This window comes from Notamacropus eugenii, chromosome 5 (genome assembly GCF_028372415.1).
Source record: "Notamacropus eugenii isolate mMacEug1 chromosome 5, mMacEug1.pri_v2, whole genome shotgun sequence".
In the NCBI taxonomy this organism is placed as follows: domain Eukaryota; kingdom Metazoa; phylum Chordata; class Mammalia; order Diprotodontia; family Macropodidae; genus Notamacropus; species Notamacropus eugenii.
The window spans coordinates 111,630,042-111,644,720 of NC_092876.1; the positions used below are offsets into that span (position 1 = coordinate 111,630,042).

General features: G+C 37.0%; 1 protein-coding gene across 4 annotated transcripts in view; it reads left to right on the top strand.

Moving 5' to 3' along the window:
* NOX4 (NADPH oxidase 4) overlaps positions 1-14,679 on the top strand; it is a 234,822-nt gene that overhangs the window by 196,846 nt on the left and 23,297 nt on the right. For all 4 annotated transcript variants that reach the window (XM_072610604.1, XM_072610602.1, XM_072610601.1 and 1 more), the window contains one exon: positions 12,543-12,662. In XM_072610604.1, coding sequence (XP_072466705.1) covers positions 12,543-12,662 — 120 coding nt within the window. The remainder of the gene's footprint in view (positions 1-12,542; positions 12,663-14,679) is intronic.

Here is a 14,679-nt window from a genome sequence, read left to right on the forward strand (position 1 = left end):
TTTCTCTTTAAGGATCTCAATCTTAGAAATCAGTGTATTCAGGGAAACTGGCAGAGATAATTACATAATGTGACTTTAGATTGTAAAAATTTAGCACCTACTAAATGCTTTATTTAGCATGAAGAAGTGACTTGGTGGCTGAATCTATACAGCAGAAGGTTACTATTTTTCATAGATGGACAGATAGTGATTTGCCTATGATAATTATAGACATCAAAATATCCTAAAGTATTCATACAGCAATATATTTGGGGAAAAAGGCATTATAACAAAACTGCAATTGGTGCAGGACATTTCCTTTTCTAGGAATCTCCAGTCCGATGAAATACATACAACTGGTCCTGATCATTATCACTCAATAGGCAATGGAGAAACATATAATGAGTGTGAGTAGGATGGAGCAGGTAACAAAAAAGGAACTGCAAAGAAGAACCAAGATAAATATCATCAAAGAAATATAATTGAAAAAGAAATAGACTGGTGAGATGGTAAGAATGAGGGAAAGCTATGATAACTCTTATAAATATCAAATAACATTTTAGTTCATAACAAGGAAAAGTCACCATGATTTTCTCTGGAACAGGAAATTTACAGGGATGTTAATTGTAAGGTAGAAAGTTTATAGTGAATGTGAGCCAATATTCACATGTCCTCCAATTTTCTCTCTTTCTTTCTTTCTTGTTCTCTCTGTCTCGCTCTCATGCTCTCTCGCTTTCCTGTTTTCTTGCTCTCGTTTTGCTCTCACTCTTGCTTTGTCTTTCATTTTGTGAGGCAATTGGGGTTAAGTGACCTGTTCAGGGTCACCCCTCTAGTAAGTACCCCCAATATCTCTTAAAATATGTCTATAAAGTACAACAGAATAATAAGTTTATATCCTTTGGAAGGGGATACGTGAAATTGAATAAATACTTCTTAGGTTTGAGTTGACAGTCATAATCTAAGCTTTTCCACTGGGAGCATCCACCGTAGTAAAATCTTGTTTTCACAAGTTTTTAATTTGAGATGTTGCTAAATTATATAGTAAACTTTTTTATTCAGATGTATTTGTTCTTATGTTTCAACCTTTTAAACAGTTTTTTGAAGTGACATATTTTGACCATTTCCTAATAGCCCTTTCTCAAAAACCCCAGCATTTTTGACTGAAACAGTGGAACATGATAAGTCTTGACTGAGCATTTTTCTATATCTATGTATGGACTCTTTAAAAAGCTTGAAAACCTTTGGATTTTACGTGTCCCCCTCCTGAGAAGTAGTGTAATGTGATGGAAAGAGTTCGTATCTGGGAGTGACGAGAACCAAGTTTGAATTCTGGCTCTGTCACTTACCACGTGCATGAACTTGGCTCCATCTCTCTGGGCCTCACTTTCCTCATCTATAAAATCAAGAGATTGGAAGACATGACTTCTAAGATCTCTTTCAGTTCTAGATCTATGGTCTTTCCTTGAATTTTGATAAAAACTCACAAGTATATATTGTTTTAAGGTTTTATTTAATGCCTTAGAAACGTTATTTTGTTTAATCCTTGCAACAATCCTGTGAAATAGGTGATATTATTATATTCAGCAGATAGATGAAGAAATTGAACATGATAGAGGACAAATGACTTGCCCAAAGGAGCACATCTATTGAGTGGTAGAGCTGAGATTTGAAATTGGGGAGCTTCTAAATCCAGGTCCACCATCCTATCTGCTCTACCATGTTGTAGTTGGCTTTAACAGCTCTTGTTGCAAGAGAACTCAGGAGGTATCACATCCAAATAACAGCCTTGAGTGAAATAAGGTGGACAAATGAGGCTAGCTAACTGCAGTTGGAGCTTGATACATGTTTTTCTGGAGTGGCCACAGTGAAAGGGAGTGCTGTGAAGCTGGTGTAGGTTTTGCAATCAAAAGTATTCTAGTCAACAAGCTTGTATGCCTACCAAAAGGAGTGAACAACAGGCCCATGAAAATGTGATTGCACTTGAATAAAAATGCCATGCCACCATCATCAGTGCCTATGCTCCCACTCTGATGAACCTGGTGAGGTCAGAGAAAAATTTTATAAAGCCCTGGAGATCCTCATCATCAATGTGCTAAAAGAGGACAAGCTTATAATTCTGGGTTACTTTAATGATCAAGTAGACTCAGACTACCAGACTTGGCAGGGAGTTGTAGGGAGGAATGGAGTTGGAAACAGCAACAGCAATGGTCACAAACTACTGATGACCTGGGCATCTCATGACCATCTCATCACCAACACTGTCTTCTGCTTACCTAAATACAATAAAACTTCGTGGATACACCCTCACAGCAAACACTGGCACTTAATAGACTATGTGATCATAAGGAGAAGAGACAGGATGTGAGGGTAACAAAGGCAATGTGTGGTGCAAAGTGCTGGATGGATCATAGATTTGTTTTCTCCTAGGTAAATCTTCACATTCAACAAAAGTGGCAACCACAAGGCAAAATGACTGCCGACAGGATTAATGTCAACAGATTAGAGCACTTCTCTGAGGGGGAACAGTTTGTCAACAGTTGTTAACTTGTAGGGAAAGTTGATCCAACACACAGTTGGCAACAGTGGGAGCAAAAAAGGACTGGGAAACTTTCAGAGATTTGTGTATAATACTACATTTGCTCATCTGGGTCAGAACATTTGCAAACATCAAGACTGGTTTAATGAAAATGATGGGGAAATTCAGAAGCTGCTAAATGAAAAATGAGAACTCCAAAGGGTTTACCATCAGGATAATTCATCCATCTGTAAGAAGACAATATTTAATTCCATCAAAAGTAAAGTACAAGCAAAGCTTATCTGCAGAATTTTTGGCTCAGTAAGAAGGTAGACGAAATATAGTTTTATGCTGATAGTAACAATCCAAAGTACTTTTATCATGCCCGAGAGGTTATTTATGGTGCATCTCAATGACTTAGTGCAGATGAAGTCACATTGATTAGTGATAAGGGCATGGTCCTAGAGAGGTGGACTAAACACTTCCATAGTGGTCCCAAAGACCATCATCAATCAATGCTGAAACTACTGACAGTCTACCTCAGTCTGAAGTCAATCCCTCCCTGGCTGAAGTTCCAAGGGAAGAAGAGGTTTTGAATGCTATCAGGCTCCTTTCATGTAGTAAAACACCTGGTACTGATTCTATTTCACCTGAGATTTATAAGGTGGGGGATTCATTGCTCACATAAAAGCTGATTGAAATTTTCTGAGTTTTATGGCAGGAGGAGGTTATCCCCCAGAAGTTCAAGGATGCCTCCATTGTCCATCTCTATAAAGGTAAAGGAAATAGATTGTCCTGTGACAATCACAGTGGGGGGAGAGGGTCTTTCTCTTAGTCATTGCTGACAATATTCTTGCCAGAGTCCTTATTAATTGGGTGATCCTTCACATAGAAAATAGTTATCTACCTGAGAGACAGTGTGGCTTCAGAAAGGGTTAAGAAATTGGCAATATGGTGTTTACTGCCCAATAATTCCAGGAGAAATGCTAGGAGAAGAACAGAGGTCTGTACCCAACGTTTGTGAATGTGATCAGTTTCTTTGACACTGTCAATCATCAGGGCTTATGCAAATTACATCCTGCAGGATGGCCCCAGATTTCTTTTTCATTGTACAAATCAGCCTGGGGGTTGTTTATGTTTATATTTGTGATTATGTTCTGTCAGTTACCATGCTAAAATGATCAAACTCTCTTTGGTATCTTGTCCTAATATATTATGGAGTGTGAAGAAATGTATAATTTTGACTGTTTATGCAACAGGAGAACAACTTAGCAAGAACTGACTGCTGGACATTGGTGACAGCAGTTAGTATTTTTGTAGGCTAACCTTTGTCAAACTTTGATCATTTAGTTATTTCATCTGTTTTGTCTCTGGATACCATACTTAACAGTTGCTTGACCCTGGGTAAGTTATCTAACTTTTGTCTGTTTCAGTTTTCTTGACTGATAAGCATGAATATTAATGATCCTTAACTCCTAGGGTTGTTGGGAGGATCAAATGTGATATCTGCAAGGCTCTCAGCCGAGTGCATGTCACATAGCATGCACTCAACAAATCCTTGCTACTCCTATTTCCCCTTGTCTTTCTGTGCCCTTCATTTCCCCCTTTTGTGTTTTTCATATAGTAGATCTGCAATAAAATTTTTTTAAGTATTCCATAAATATTTGTTAATCACTTGCTGTGGTCAAGGCACTATCTTAGGTGCTGAAAGGAAGTATATACAAAAACATCATATAGACCTTCTGTCAAAGGAGCTTATACTTTGTTAGGGATGATAAGACATGCACCAAAATAAATATGATCAAAAATACATGTGATTAGGGCATAAGATGAACATTAAGTACCATGAGATCAGAAAAGGAAGATATCACTTCCAGCTGGGAACATAAGGAAAGACTTCATGGAGAAACTAGAAACTGAACAATCCCTTGAAAAAAGATAGATCATTCGTAGATAAGAGTGTCAGCAGAGAGAATTGCATGTGAAAAGAATGGCACAAGTGTGTAAGATTATTTGAGAAAAGGTAAAAAATCTTGTCTGGTATGAGCACATAATGCATGATGGGAAATAATGATTATGTAAGACCTTTAATGCAAAGCTAAGGAATTTGGACTTAATGAAATAGTCAGCAGAAGAGTAATGAAAGGGTTTTTAATTTGTTTTGTTTTTACAATTAAGTGATATATAGCCTGTGCTGTCCATGAGAAATATTAATTTGGTAGGATATCCTTCTTTATACCTTATCTATAGTAAATCTTGCTTTCAAGTTGATTCAAAACATCCTTAGCACCCTATTGTTAAATGGGAGCTCTTCTCATTTATTTTCTTTAGTAATATTTATATTATCAGTTTACTATTTCTTTTAGTTTTTGCTTATAATCCCCCTCTAAAAAATCTGCTTCTTACCCTTATTTCATCATGTCTGGTATTGGTGCCACCGTTTCTTCAGTGGTCCAAACTTGAAAGCTCAGTATTGTCTTTGACTCTTTCTCTTTCCCAATCAGTCACTTGTTAAGTTCTGTTAATTTAACCATGGAAATATCTCTTACCTCTATATCTTCCTTTAGAGTCCTACTTTCATATACAATAATATTCTGGTCAACCAGGATCACATACCACTACCCAAAAACATGTGTGCCCTTCTCACCCCAATGTGTTTGTATGCATCTCTCCACTTACTCCTGGAATGCTAACTCTCTACATCTTGACATATTTAAATTCTTTCCTTCATTTAAGGCTGAGCTCAAATTCTGGATTCTTTAATACCCATTTTTGTTGCCAGCAATAGATTTTTTTTTCAAATCTCTGCTACCACTGTGTATGGAACTCTGATGTACTTTCATTTTGTTAAGTTTATGATGCTTGTTTATATATTCATCAAATTTACCTTGCTAGATAAAAAATTCCTTTAAAGTATGTTTATATCTCTAGCATATAGCATGGCACATTGTATATAGTAGCCATTTAATTGTTTTAAAAAAGTTTTTGAGTTTAATTGAATCATAGCAGGGAGACATTTTAATGCTTAATGCTCCATGTTGTAAATAGAAGTCCTCCTATGAGTTCCTTTAGTAAATTTCTTAGTAGAAATTCAGTGTGTCAAAGGGAGAGGGAGGACTTTCAAGATACAGGTATGAGCCTAGAAAAGGCCTAGAAGCAGGAATTCACAGGGTATTTTCAGTTTACAAGAAATATTCTAATTTATCTAGAGCATATCACATATGGAGGGTCATGAGATAAAGCTGGAAAGATAGGGCAGCACAGGATTGTTTGCAATAACATAGATTTATAGCATAGGTTTTTAACCTAGGGATTGTCCTTAAACCTTTTTGATAGCTGTTTTTCAATGTAATCAGTTTGCTTTGTAGTTCTTGGTATTTTATTTTATACACTTAAAATATTGTTCTGATAAGGGGTCCATAGATTTTGCTATACTGCCCTGATTTAGACCAATACAGGAACATAAAATGAAGTATTGGGAACTTTTATTCCAAGGATCCGACCTATTGTCACCATGAGGTAGATAAACCCAAGATCCTTTGTCAAGCTAGCACCCTCCTCCCCTACAATCTCCCCACCAGTCCTTCTTCCAACATAGCTTCCATAGACATTATCTTGGGAAGCAACTCCTGTGTATCTCCTCTGGAGAAGCAACCTGGCATTTTCTTCTGTAGGTGCAACCTCAGTCTTCTTAGTAGCTGCAGATAGGAAAGATCCAGGAAATAAAGTTCTCACCACAATATCCTAGGCATCAAGTAGCTCAACCTCAGAAACAAGATTTTATCTGCAGAAATGACATAAAAGATGATGCAATATCCTCTGCTTTGCCACTGTGTCATAGGGACTGTGATACCTTTCCATCTTGATTGCAATTGGAATCTATGTGTTATCTTGTATATTAAAATATGAGCTACGTAAACCCAAGGACTATCTTACTTTTCTATTTGCTATAACACTTTGCACAAATTTAGTGCTTAATAAATACTTTTTTCATTCACTCATTCATTTATTCACATATTGTAGGTAGTTAAGTAGCACAGTGGGTAGAGTGATGGAACTGGAGTTAGGAATAACTGAGTTTAAATATGGCCTCTGGCACTTACCAGCTATGTGACCTTAACTTTTGTCTCTGTTTCCCCTAGTGTTAAAATGAGGATAATAGTTAGCAACTACCTCCTAGGACTGTTGTGAGGATCAAATAAGAATATCTGTAAATTGCTAAGCATAGTAACTGGCACAGAGCGGTACTTAATAAACATTTGTTTCCTTCCTTTCTCAATTCATTGAGGCAAAAGAGTGACCTCAGAATTCATCTGTGGATCCTTATATCTTAGAAAGCAACGTTCAAGGAAGAGATCTGACCACAACAGTTCATAAGAAAGATTAGTCTAACAGGATTGTGAAGGATGGATTGGTGGGGAAGGCCATCGGCATATATCACTATATAATGATTGCATTTTTCCTAAGTGGGAACAGAACTCTTATCTGGATAACTCTTACCAGATAAGAGTACTTCATTGTGTTATGAAGATAACCTTGAAGTTTTTTTTTAAAAATTGTGATAGTGGAATATAAACTCTACTTTTTACTTCTCCTCCTCCTCCTCCTCCTTCTCTCTCACACAAAATCAGGTCTCACTCAAATGTTTTTGGGAGAACTAGGACATTTCTATAGAAGCAAACCAACCCATGGTTCCAAAGGTTACAGGTCTTTTTATCTGATTGTATTTACCTCATACGAGGTACCATACTTAACTTTAGATACTCCAAGATGGTGCAGAGAAGCAAGTTTACTGCAAGATTATCTTTACCTGGGGAGCATTGTACCCAAAGTCTCTTTCTTGGATTTTATCTTCCAACAGAAGGAAGAAGAATGTTGATTATCCAAGTCAAAGGTGCCTTCCTTCCCTGATACTCAGTGTATTCCAGACTCTGGTTCAGTTCTCTAGGATCATGTGTGATTTTAGAGAAAGCAAGGTGTTTTATAGAGAGAAGACAGCTCTTACTCTGGCACATTCTATAGATTTCATACTTAGGATATCACAGCAAGAAGGTGCCATGTAATGAGATTGAATACAAATTTCTACTTTCCAGAGAAGGGGGAAGGCAAGAGGGAGAGGGTATCAGGTAGGAGGAATCTACATTTCTAGACTTGAGAGAAGGTTTTTCTAGAAGAGACAGAATTAATGTCATTTTACTTGTAAATGAAGGCAAAATCAAAATGAAGTAAGACTTTGTGAATGGTCACTGCTTCCACAAAAAGCTAACCTTGTCTAATCCCATTGCATAATTAATGGATTCAGAGAGTAGGGGGGAAGGGAAGGACTCCTGCCATCCTTTTCTAGGACATATAAGGTTACAGACAAAGGAACACTATCTGTGTAGCCACACACTGGCTCAGGCTAACGAAGTGTGGAGTTGGTTTCCCCTTCACTGATTTGCTGTCTGACCTTGGATAGAAACATTAAATTTTTGTACCTCATTCATATGCATAATGAGGATAACATATTATTCTTTTAAAGATACTAAGAGTTAAGGATGGGATAAAAGTTGTCACCATTCATAAGTGAAAGGCATTATATTTTTAAATTAAGCGACTTAAAATATGTAAAGAACAGTTTGGAAAGTGCTCTCATATGGCTCTCTAAGACATTTCCAGATGTTGCTAAACAGTCACTTGCCAGTCATTGTGCAGATGTCATTACCACGTTAATGGAAAACTGCAGTGACTCACTTCATGCCCAGGAGCATTTTAGAAAAGAACAACCAACTTCTTTTCTCTAAGATTCTTTGAGTTAAAGCCATTTGTGTATCCCCCTTCCTTATTTTTGGAGTTAGCTCCACTTTTTGACCAACAAGAATCTCACAAGATGACCTATGCATAATATTTATGTATTGTCTGATTCTAGCAGTTCTTCATAGAATTGAGGGCAGTCAATTCCAAGAATGAACTCCTGCATACATAAGCTCATTGTTGTTCAGATGTTTTAGTCACATCCAACTCTTTGTGACCCCATTTAGGGTTTTCTTTGCAAAGATAATGGAATGGTTTAGCCATTTCCTTCTTCATCTCATTTTATGTCTGAGGAACTGAGCTAAACAGGATTAAGAGAATTCCCAAGGGTCACACTACTAGTAAGTCTCTGAGGTCTCTGAGGCCAGATTTGAACTCATAAAGATGAGTCTTCCTGATTCCAAGCCCAGAGCTCTATTCACTGTGCCCACTTAACTGCCACATATGCTCATCACCTGGCTAGCTATGAGGGATATACATTTGGTTTGTGAAAGATTATTTACTTTTTAAATTGGGGTCATCCCAAATTCAGGGACCCAAATTGACTTTTTTATATCTCAAACACCAATCATCTGAAGAACTTTGACATAATCATAGAGGTCCACATTTAGACTCAGGAAGACTTGGACTCAAGTCCCACCACTGATATGTGCTGGCTCTGTGACCCAAGAAAAGTCACTTAACTACTCATAATTGCTGAGCCAAAGTTGATATGCACTGGTAGAGGAAGTTTCCTCACTGGGAATTCCCTATAACAATGAGGTCACAGATATGATCCATAGAACTACAGTAGATGTTATGAAAGATATCAGCAAAATAGAACTATATACACAGAATAACACAATTTTTTGAGTTGAGTGATGGCCTGTTTCAACCCAGACCTGGAAAAGAATTCTGTCTACAAAATATATAAGCTGACAACTGATCATCTAGTTTTTGTTTGTAGAATTCCATTGAGAGGGAACCCAACACCTCTGTTAATGCATTGTATATTTATGCAAAGCTTGAGGCTTCCTTTATCAGACTTCTAAATAACATTATCCAACAGAGGAAAAAAAACGAATGGGAGCTGGATTAATCAGAGGTTCTTAATTGTTTGTTGTTGTTAAAGACCCCATTGGCAGTGTGCTGAAGCCTATGGATTCCTTACCAGGATGATGTTCTGAAATGTATAAAATTAAATACATCAGATTACAAAGGAATATAACAATGTTATATTAACATGTATCAAAATATACTTAAAGACCTACAAATTCATGGACTCCAAGTTAAAAAGTGGTCTTTAATGTCACTTCTAAGTCTAAATCTATAATGATATGAAATGATATGATAGTTTTAGAGACTGCAAAGACTTTTAGCACTGAAACACATATATCAAATGAGGAAACAATGATCCAGAGAAGTGCTTTCCTGAGGCCAGTTCCACCAACTAGTATCAAGTAATTCTGTATTTTGGATGTGAGTCCATATGCCTACATTTGAGAGGCAGCATGACATAACTCAAGTACCATCATTTAAATTTGTTTTATGCCTGCTCTGTCTTTTGCTTTTTAGCTTTTATTAGCCTCCTACTCTCAGTTATCTATTTTTATTTCTTCATCTATTGGGAAGAGTCAAGGTAGTCTTGATACCTGAGAAATATTTAGTTAATTCAGAAACTTCTTGAATAGTGAGGCCACTCACTATTTCATACAACCAGCCACTCGGATAGCCTGAGTACCTTATACATGAGGTGGGATTTCAGAACTAGATTCTCACGTCAGAATGAATTTAGCATGTGTTAGCTTTTTTTTTTAAATGAGGTCCCAAGAGGCCAGATAGTGCGATAGTTATGTAAAGTATCTTTAAGGAGACACCAATGACACACTCTCAAGCATGATTTTCTCACTTTATGATTTTACAGATACTCTATGAGTCTCTCTGCCTCTATCTGTCTCTTTGTCTCTACATCTCTCTGTGTCTGTTTCTCTCATACATAACATATATACACATACATGTATATATACTTTAGGCAAATTTTTTAAAAGCCATTAAAGGGTTAAAGAAAGTAGATTTCCAGGGGCTGCTGAGTAATTTTATTTTAAAAAGGGGACAGTAGATCAAATAAGTCTGGGAACCTCTGGTGTAGGGGATGTCCTATTTCGTAGCAATGAAAGATTCTAGTTTTTTTTCCTTTACTTTATGGAAAAATTATTTTAAGTTCCCTTGTATTGAGTACTCCCCTCCAAAAGAGGGGACTGATTTCATCTATGCTGACAGGTTTACTTGTTTACCTGTCACTTCAATCTCCCAAGACATACTGAAAATATAGTTTTATTTTTCCAATTAAATATAAGTTGTATTGATTGTTTTTTGAGGAGCACATAGGATATTTTTTTAGGGAATTTACTGCCCATGCTTCTTCTTCTTCTATCTTTGTACCAGCAGTAAGCTTCAGGGAGTGAAAATGCATTCCTTGTACATTGAAGAAGGGGCGGTAGACTAATCAATTGGAAATTGATGTAGAAAATGAAACAAAAAGACAAAAGCAATCCCTGAGTGTCAAAGTTTTAGCAACAAAGATAGAGCCAGCAAAGGAAGTACTCTGGGGAAAATAATAATTATGAAAAAGAATAACAGATTTCTCTTGTACCAAAACAAATGCCAAACTCAATCATACCTTGATTGACATCTCTAAGTCTTTTGTTGTTAGTTAGTCATTTTAGTCCTGTTGACTCTCCCACTTCATGACCCCATTTGGAGGTTCCTTGGCAAAGATACTGGAGTGGTTTGCCATACTTTTCTCCAGCACATTTTACAGATAAAGAAACTGAGGCAAGCAGGATTAAATGACTTGCCCAGGGTCACACAGCTAGTAAGTGTCTGAGGCCACATTTGAACTCATGAAGAGAGTCTTTCTGACTCTTGGCCTAGTCCTCTATCCACTGTGCCAGCTAGCTGCCCCTTATACATCCTTAGCACTTCATGAAGAATAGCTGCCTTCAGGTAACTGAAACTTACTTAAAAAACATATTTCTTTGTACCAAGAATTTTTCTTGGCAATTCCAGATTTTCCAAGAATATGATAAAAAGACTCCCTGTAAGTTAAAATACCTACTCCTTTGTTTTGGATTGAGAGTCTCTCACAGTCTATCTCCTGCTGATTTTTTTTAAAGATTTATTTCATGTTACGCTCACTTGTATATTATCAATTCTTGCTGAACTTTAATGCTTGCTGATTTCTATCCATGGCTGTCAATTTTCCACTTCTGGAACTTTGCTCAGGCTGTTGCCCATGTCTGAAATGCCCTCAATTCCCACCTCTGACTTTTGGAATCCCTAACTCTTTTCCAGGCTCAGCACAAATGCTACCTTTCACCAGAGACCTTTTTTTGATTACCCCCAACTGTTAATGCTCTCATTATCTTCTCTCTCTCTCTCTCTCTCTCTCTCTCTCTCTCTCTCTCTCTCTCTCTTTCAGTAGAACACTGCACTTGGTTTCAGAAAGACCTGAGTATAAATCCTGCCTCAGAAAACTGCTACCCAAATGACCAAGGACAAATCACTTAACTGCTTTCTGCCTCAGTTCCTTATTTGTAAAAGAACGGGAAAATAAGAAAAAAAAATAGCACCTACCTCCCAAGGTTATTGTGAAGACTAAAGGAGATAATATTTATAAAGTGTTTTGCAAATCTTAAAGTTCTGTATATATACTGGCTATTTTAATCATGTCCACACAAGACCACCTTACAGAGGAAGGGAACCTTTTAATTCAATCTTTTAGATGATTCAGAAAGCAAAACCTGTGGGACTGAGATTATACTATAAATTTTTCCTTGTTTCTGTACTTCCCTTGCCCAAATCCTCCACTGTGTTATGCCCTTCTCAAGGGCTGAAAGTATATACATACAATAAACATTCGATATAAAATACAATGGAATTAAAAGACTACAGAGCAGGGAATATCTTTTCATTAAATACTATATAATCATGAAAGATGGAAGCATGAGATTCAAAGAGTTTACCTTGTCCTTAACCATACCTCACTACCTCCTTTACCTTACCTCTTCCCATATTCTTGATTAATGATTCTTTTCAAAATTGACAAGTTTGGAAATAATATCTCTTGCCCCATGGGTTAATGTGCTTTCTAAGTATTAGGCTAAGGTTGTAGGTGTCTTGAGGAGCAGGAATGAAATGCTTCATTTAAATGTGCCGTACACATTAAATTTAATTTCCCTGGTTTATACCTTTCATATCTCTTTCTTTTCTGCAGGCTATACATCGATGGACCTTTTGGGAGTCCCTTTGAGGAATCATTGAATTATGAGGTCAGCTTGTGCGTGGCTGGAGGCATCGGAGTGACTCCTTTTGCATCAATACTCAACACATTGCTGTATGTCACTTTGATGTATTACATAAGCCTCCTAGTCAGTGTTTAGTTAAGTAGAATGCCGTTACTATTTCAAGAGATTATCTCTTTACTGTATGTAGTGCATTTAAGACTTCAGCCTCCAGCAATATAAATAACCAGTTGCTAGCTAAGGAGGGAATTGTAGTCTGGTTCGCTGATTACCAACGTGATAGTGTTTTTCTAAGAATGGCGAAGGCTTGTCCCTGGAAGCTTTTGCACTACATGATTGATCTAACCCAAGTGTAATACTGCAAGTGGTATTATAGACAAAGTAGAGGTATAAACCTGCCCTGCAAGTCACATGTCTTTGGGATTGGCTAGCACCCTCCAACCTGCTCTCACGCTATAAATATATAAGTGATTGGAGAGAGATCACCACCACACAGTTATATTCCCATTCTCTCATGGGATAATCCTATCCAGAAGAAACACATGTCTGCTTACCATTCTTAACTCAAGCCCCTATCCATAGAATTTTTTACTATACAACTACCCACTCACAAGATTGCATATCCACAGATTGTGGGATATTTATACTACTTGACTTTCATAATAATGACCTTTGAAGACTCGTAACATAGCCATTTACTTAATAAGGCAAAATACATAAAATTACAGATATTAATAAAATTACAGATATTAATATATTAAAGAAAATGCATAAATGATAAAATGTAATATAATACACACATAAACCTCTATTATGCTCTATACACATTGCAATCAAGTGAGAGGGCATATACTTAGAAAAATATGGTAAGGAAGCTCATAAAAGAAGAAGACTCCTGTGCTTAGGGTTAGCCACAATTTTGGACTGCAGACTTTAATGCTGTTGATTCATTCAGGAATATCTGTTTCACAATGAAACTTTTCTCTGCTCATTGCTTGACTCTTCATTCTCACCACTTTTTAGCTGGAAGAAGATTATTCTCTCCATTAACATAGCACTCTTTAATTATCTATCACCATTAAAGTGGCATCTAGGAAGTATTAGTTTTTAACGTGAATAATAGTTCTCTTAAGTTAAAGAATTATAAAGTCCATCAAATTGGCTATCTTTGGGCTATACAGCCCAGACTAGCCAGATATTCCCCCACTCAGATTCTGTATCTTCTAGTTGGAATTGACAGAAACACAGTTTAGGTCACAGGAGTAGGGAACCTGTGGCCTCTAGGTCCTCAAGTATGTCCAAATGGGTCATACTTGAAGACTAGAGGGCCACATGTGGCCTCAAGGCTATAGATTCCCAACCCCCTGGTTCAGGATGACTCTTTAGGCTATCTCACCAGCGTACCAAATCAACCCAAATCCCTGTCTTGTTTTGCTTTCAAGCCAGATTTAGGAGCAGAGAGGAAGTCCTTATGAGCAGCTTTTTCTGTCTCTAACTTTAGGTCATACTGAAGCGCTATAGCTATCTCTGAAGATTTTGACCAGTAAGTCAATTCTCTTCATACCAGTCAAGAATCAATCAGGAAAAGTATTCTGTTCACTGAATCTTTTCAACCGCTACAGAACATAGAGAGCAGACTTCAACAACCAACACACTTCTCCTTCCCTATTCAACTCTTCTGCTTATGTCATGCTCTTCTCTTAAATTGCTTTACCTGTAAATAATTATCATTCAGTAAATTGATTCTTTCACTGTGCCACTTTGCTAATTCTCAGTAAAATCAGATTCATTTTTTTTTAATTTTTTAAATTTTGATATAATTTATTTTTCAGTTCTTAACATTCATTTCCACAAGAATTTGAATTCAAAATTTTTTCCCTATCTCTCCCCACCCCACCCCAGGACAGCATGTACCCCATCCACCTCTTCCTCCAGTCTGTCCTCCCTTCTATTTCCCACCCTTCTTCCATCCCCCTTCCCCTCTATTTTCCTGTAGGGCAAAATAGATTTCTATACTCCATTGCCTGTATAGCTTAATTTCCATTTGCATGCTAAAACAATTTTTAACATTTATTCTTAAAACTCTGAGTTCCATATTCTCTCCCTCCT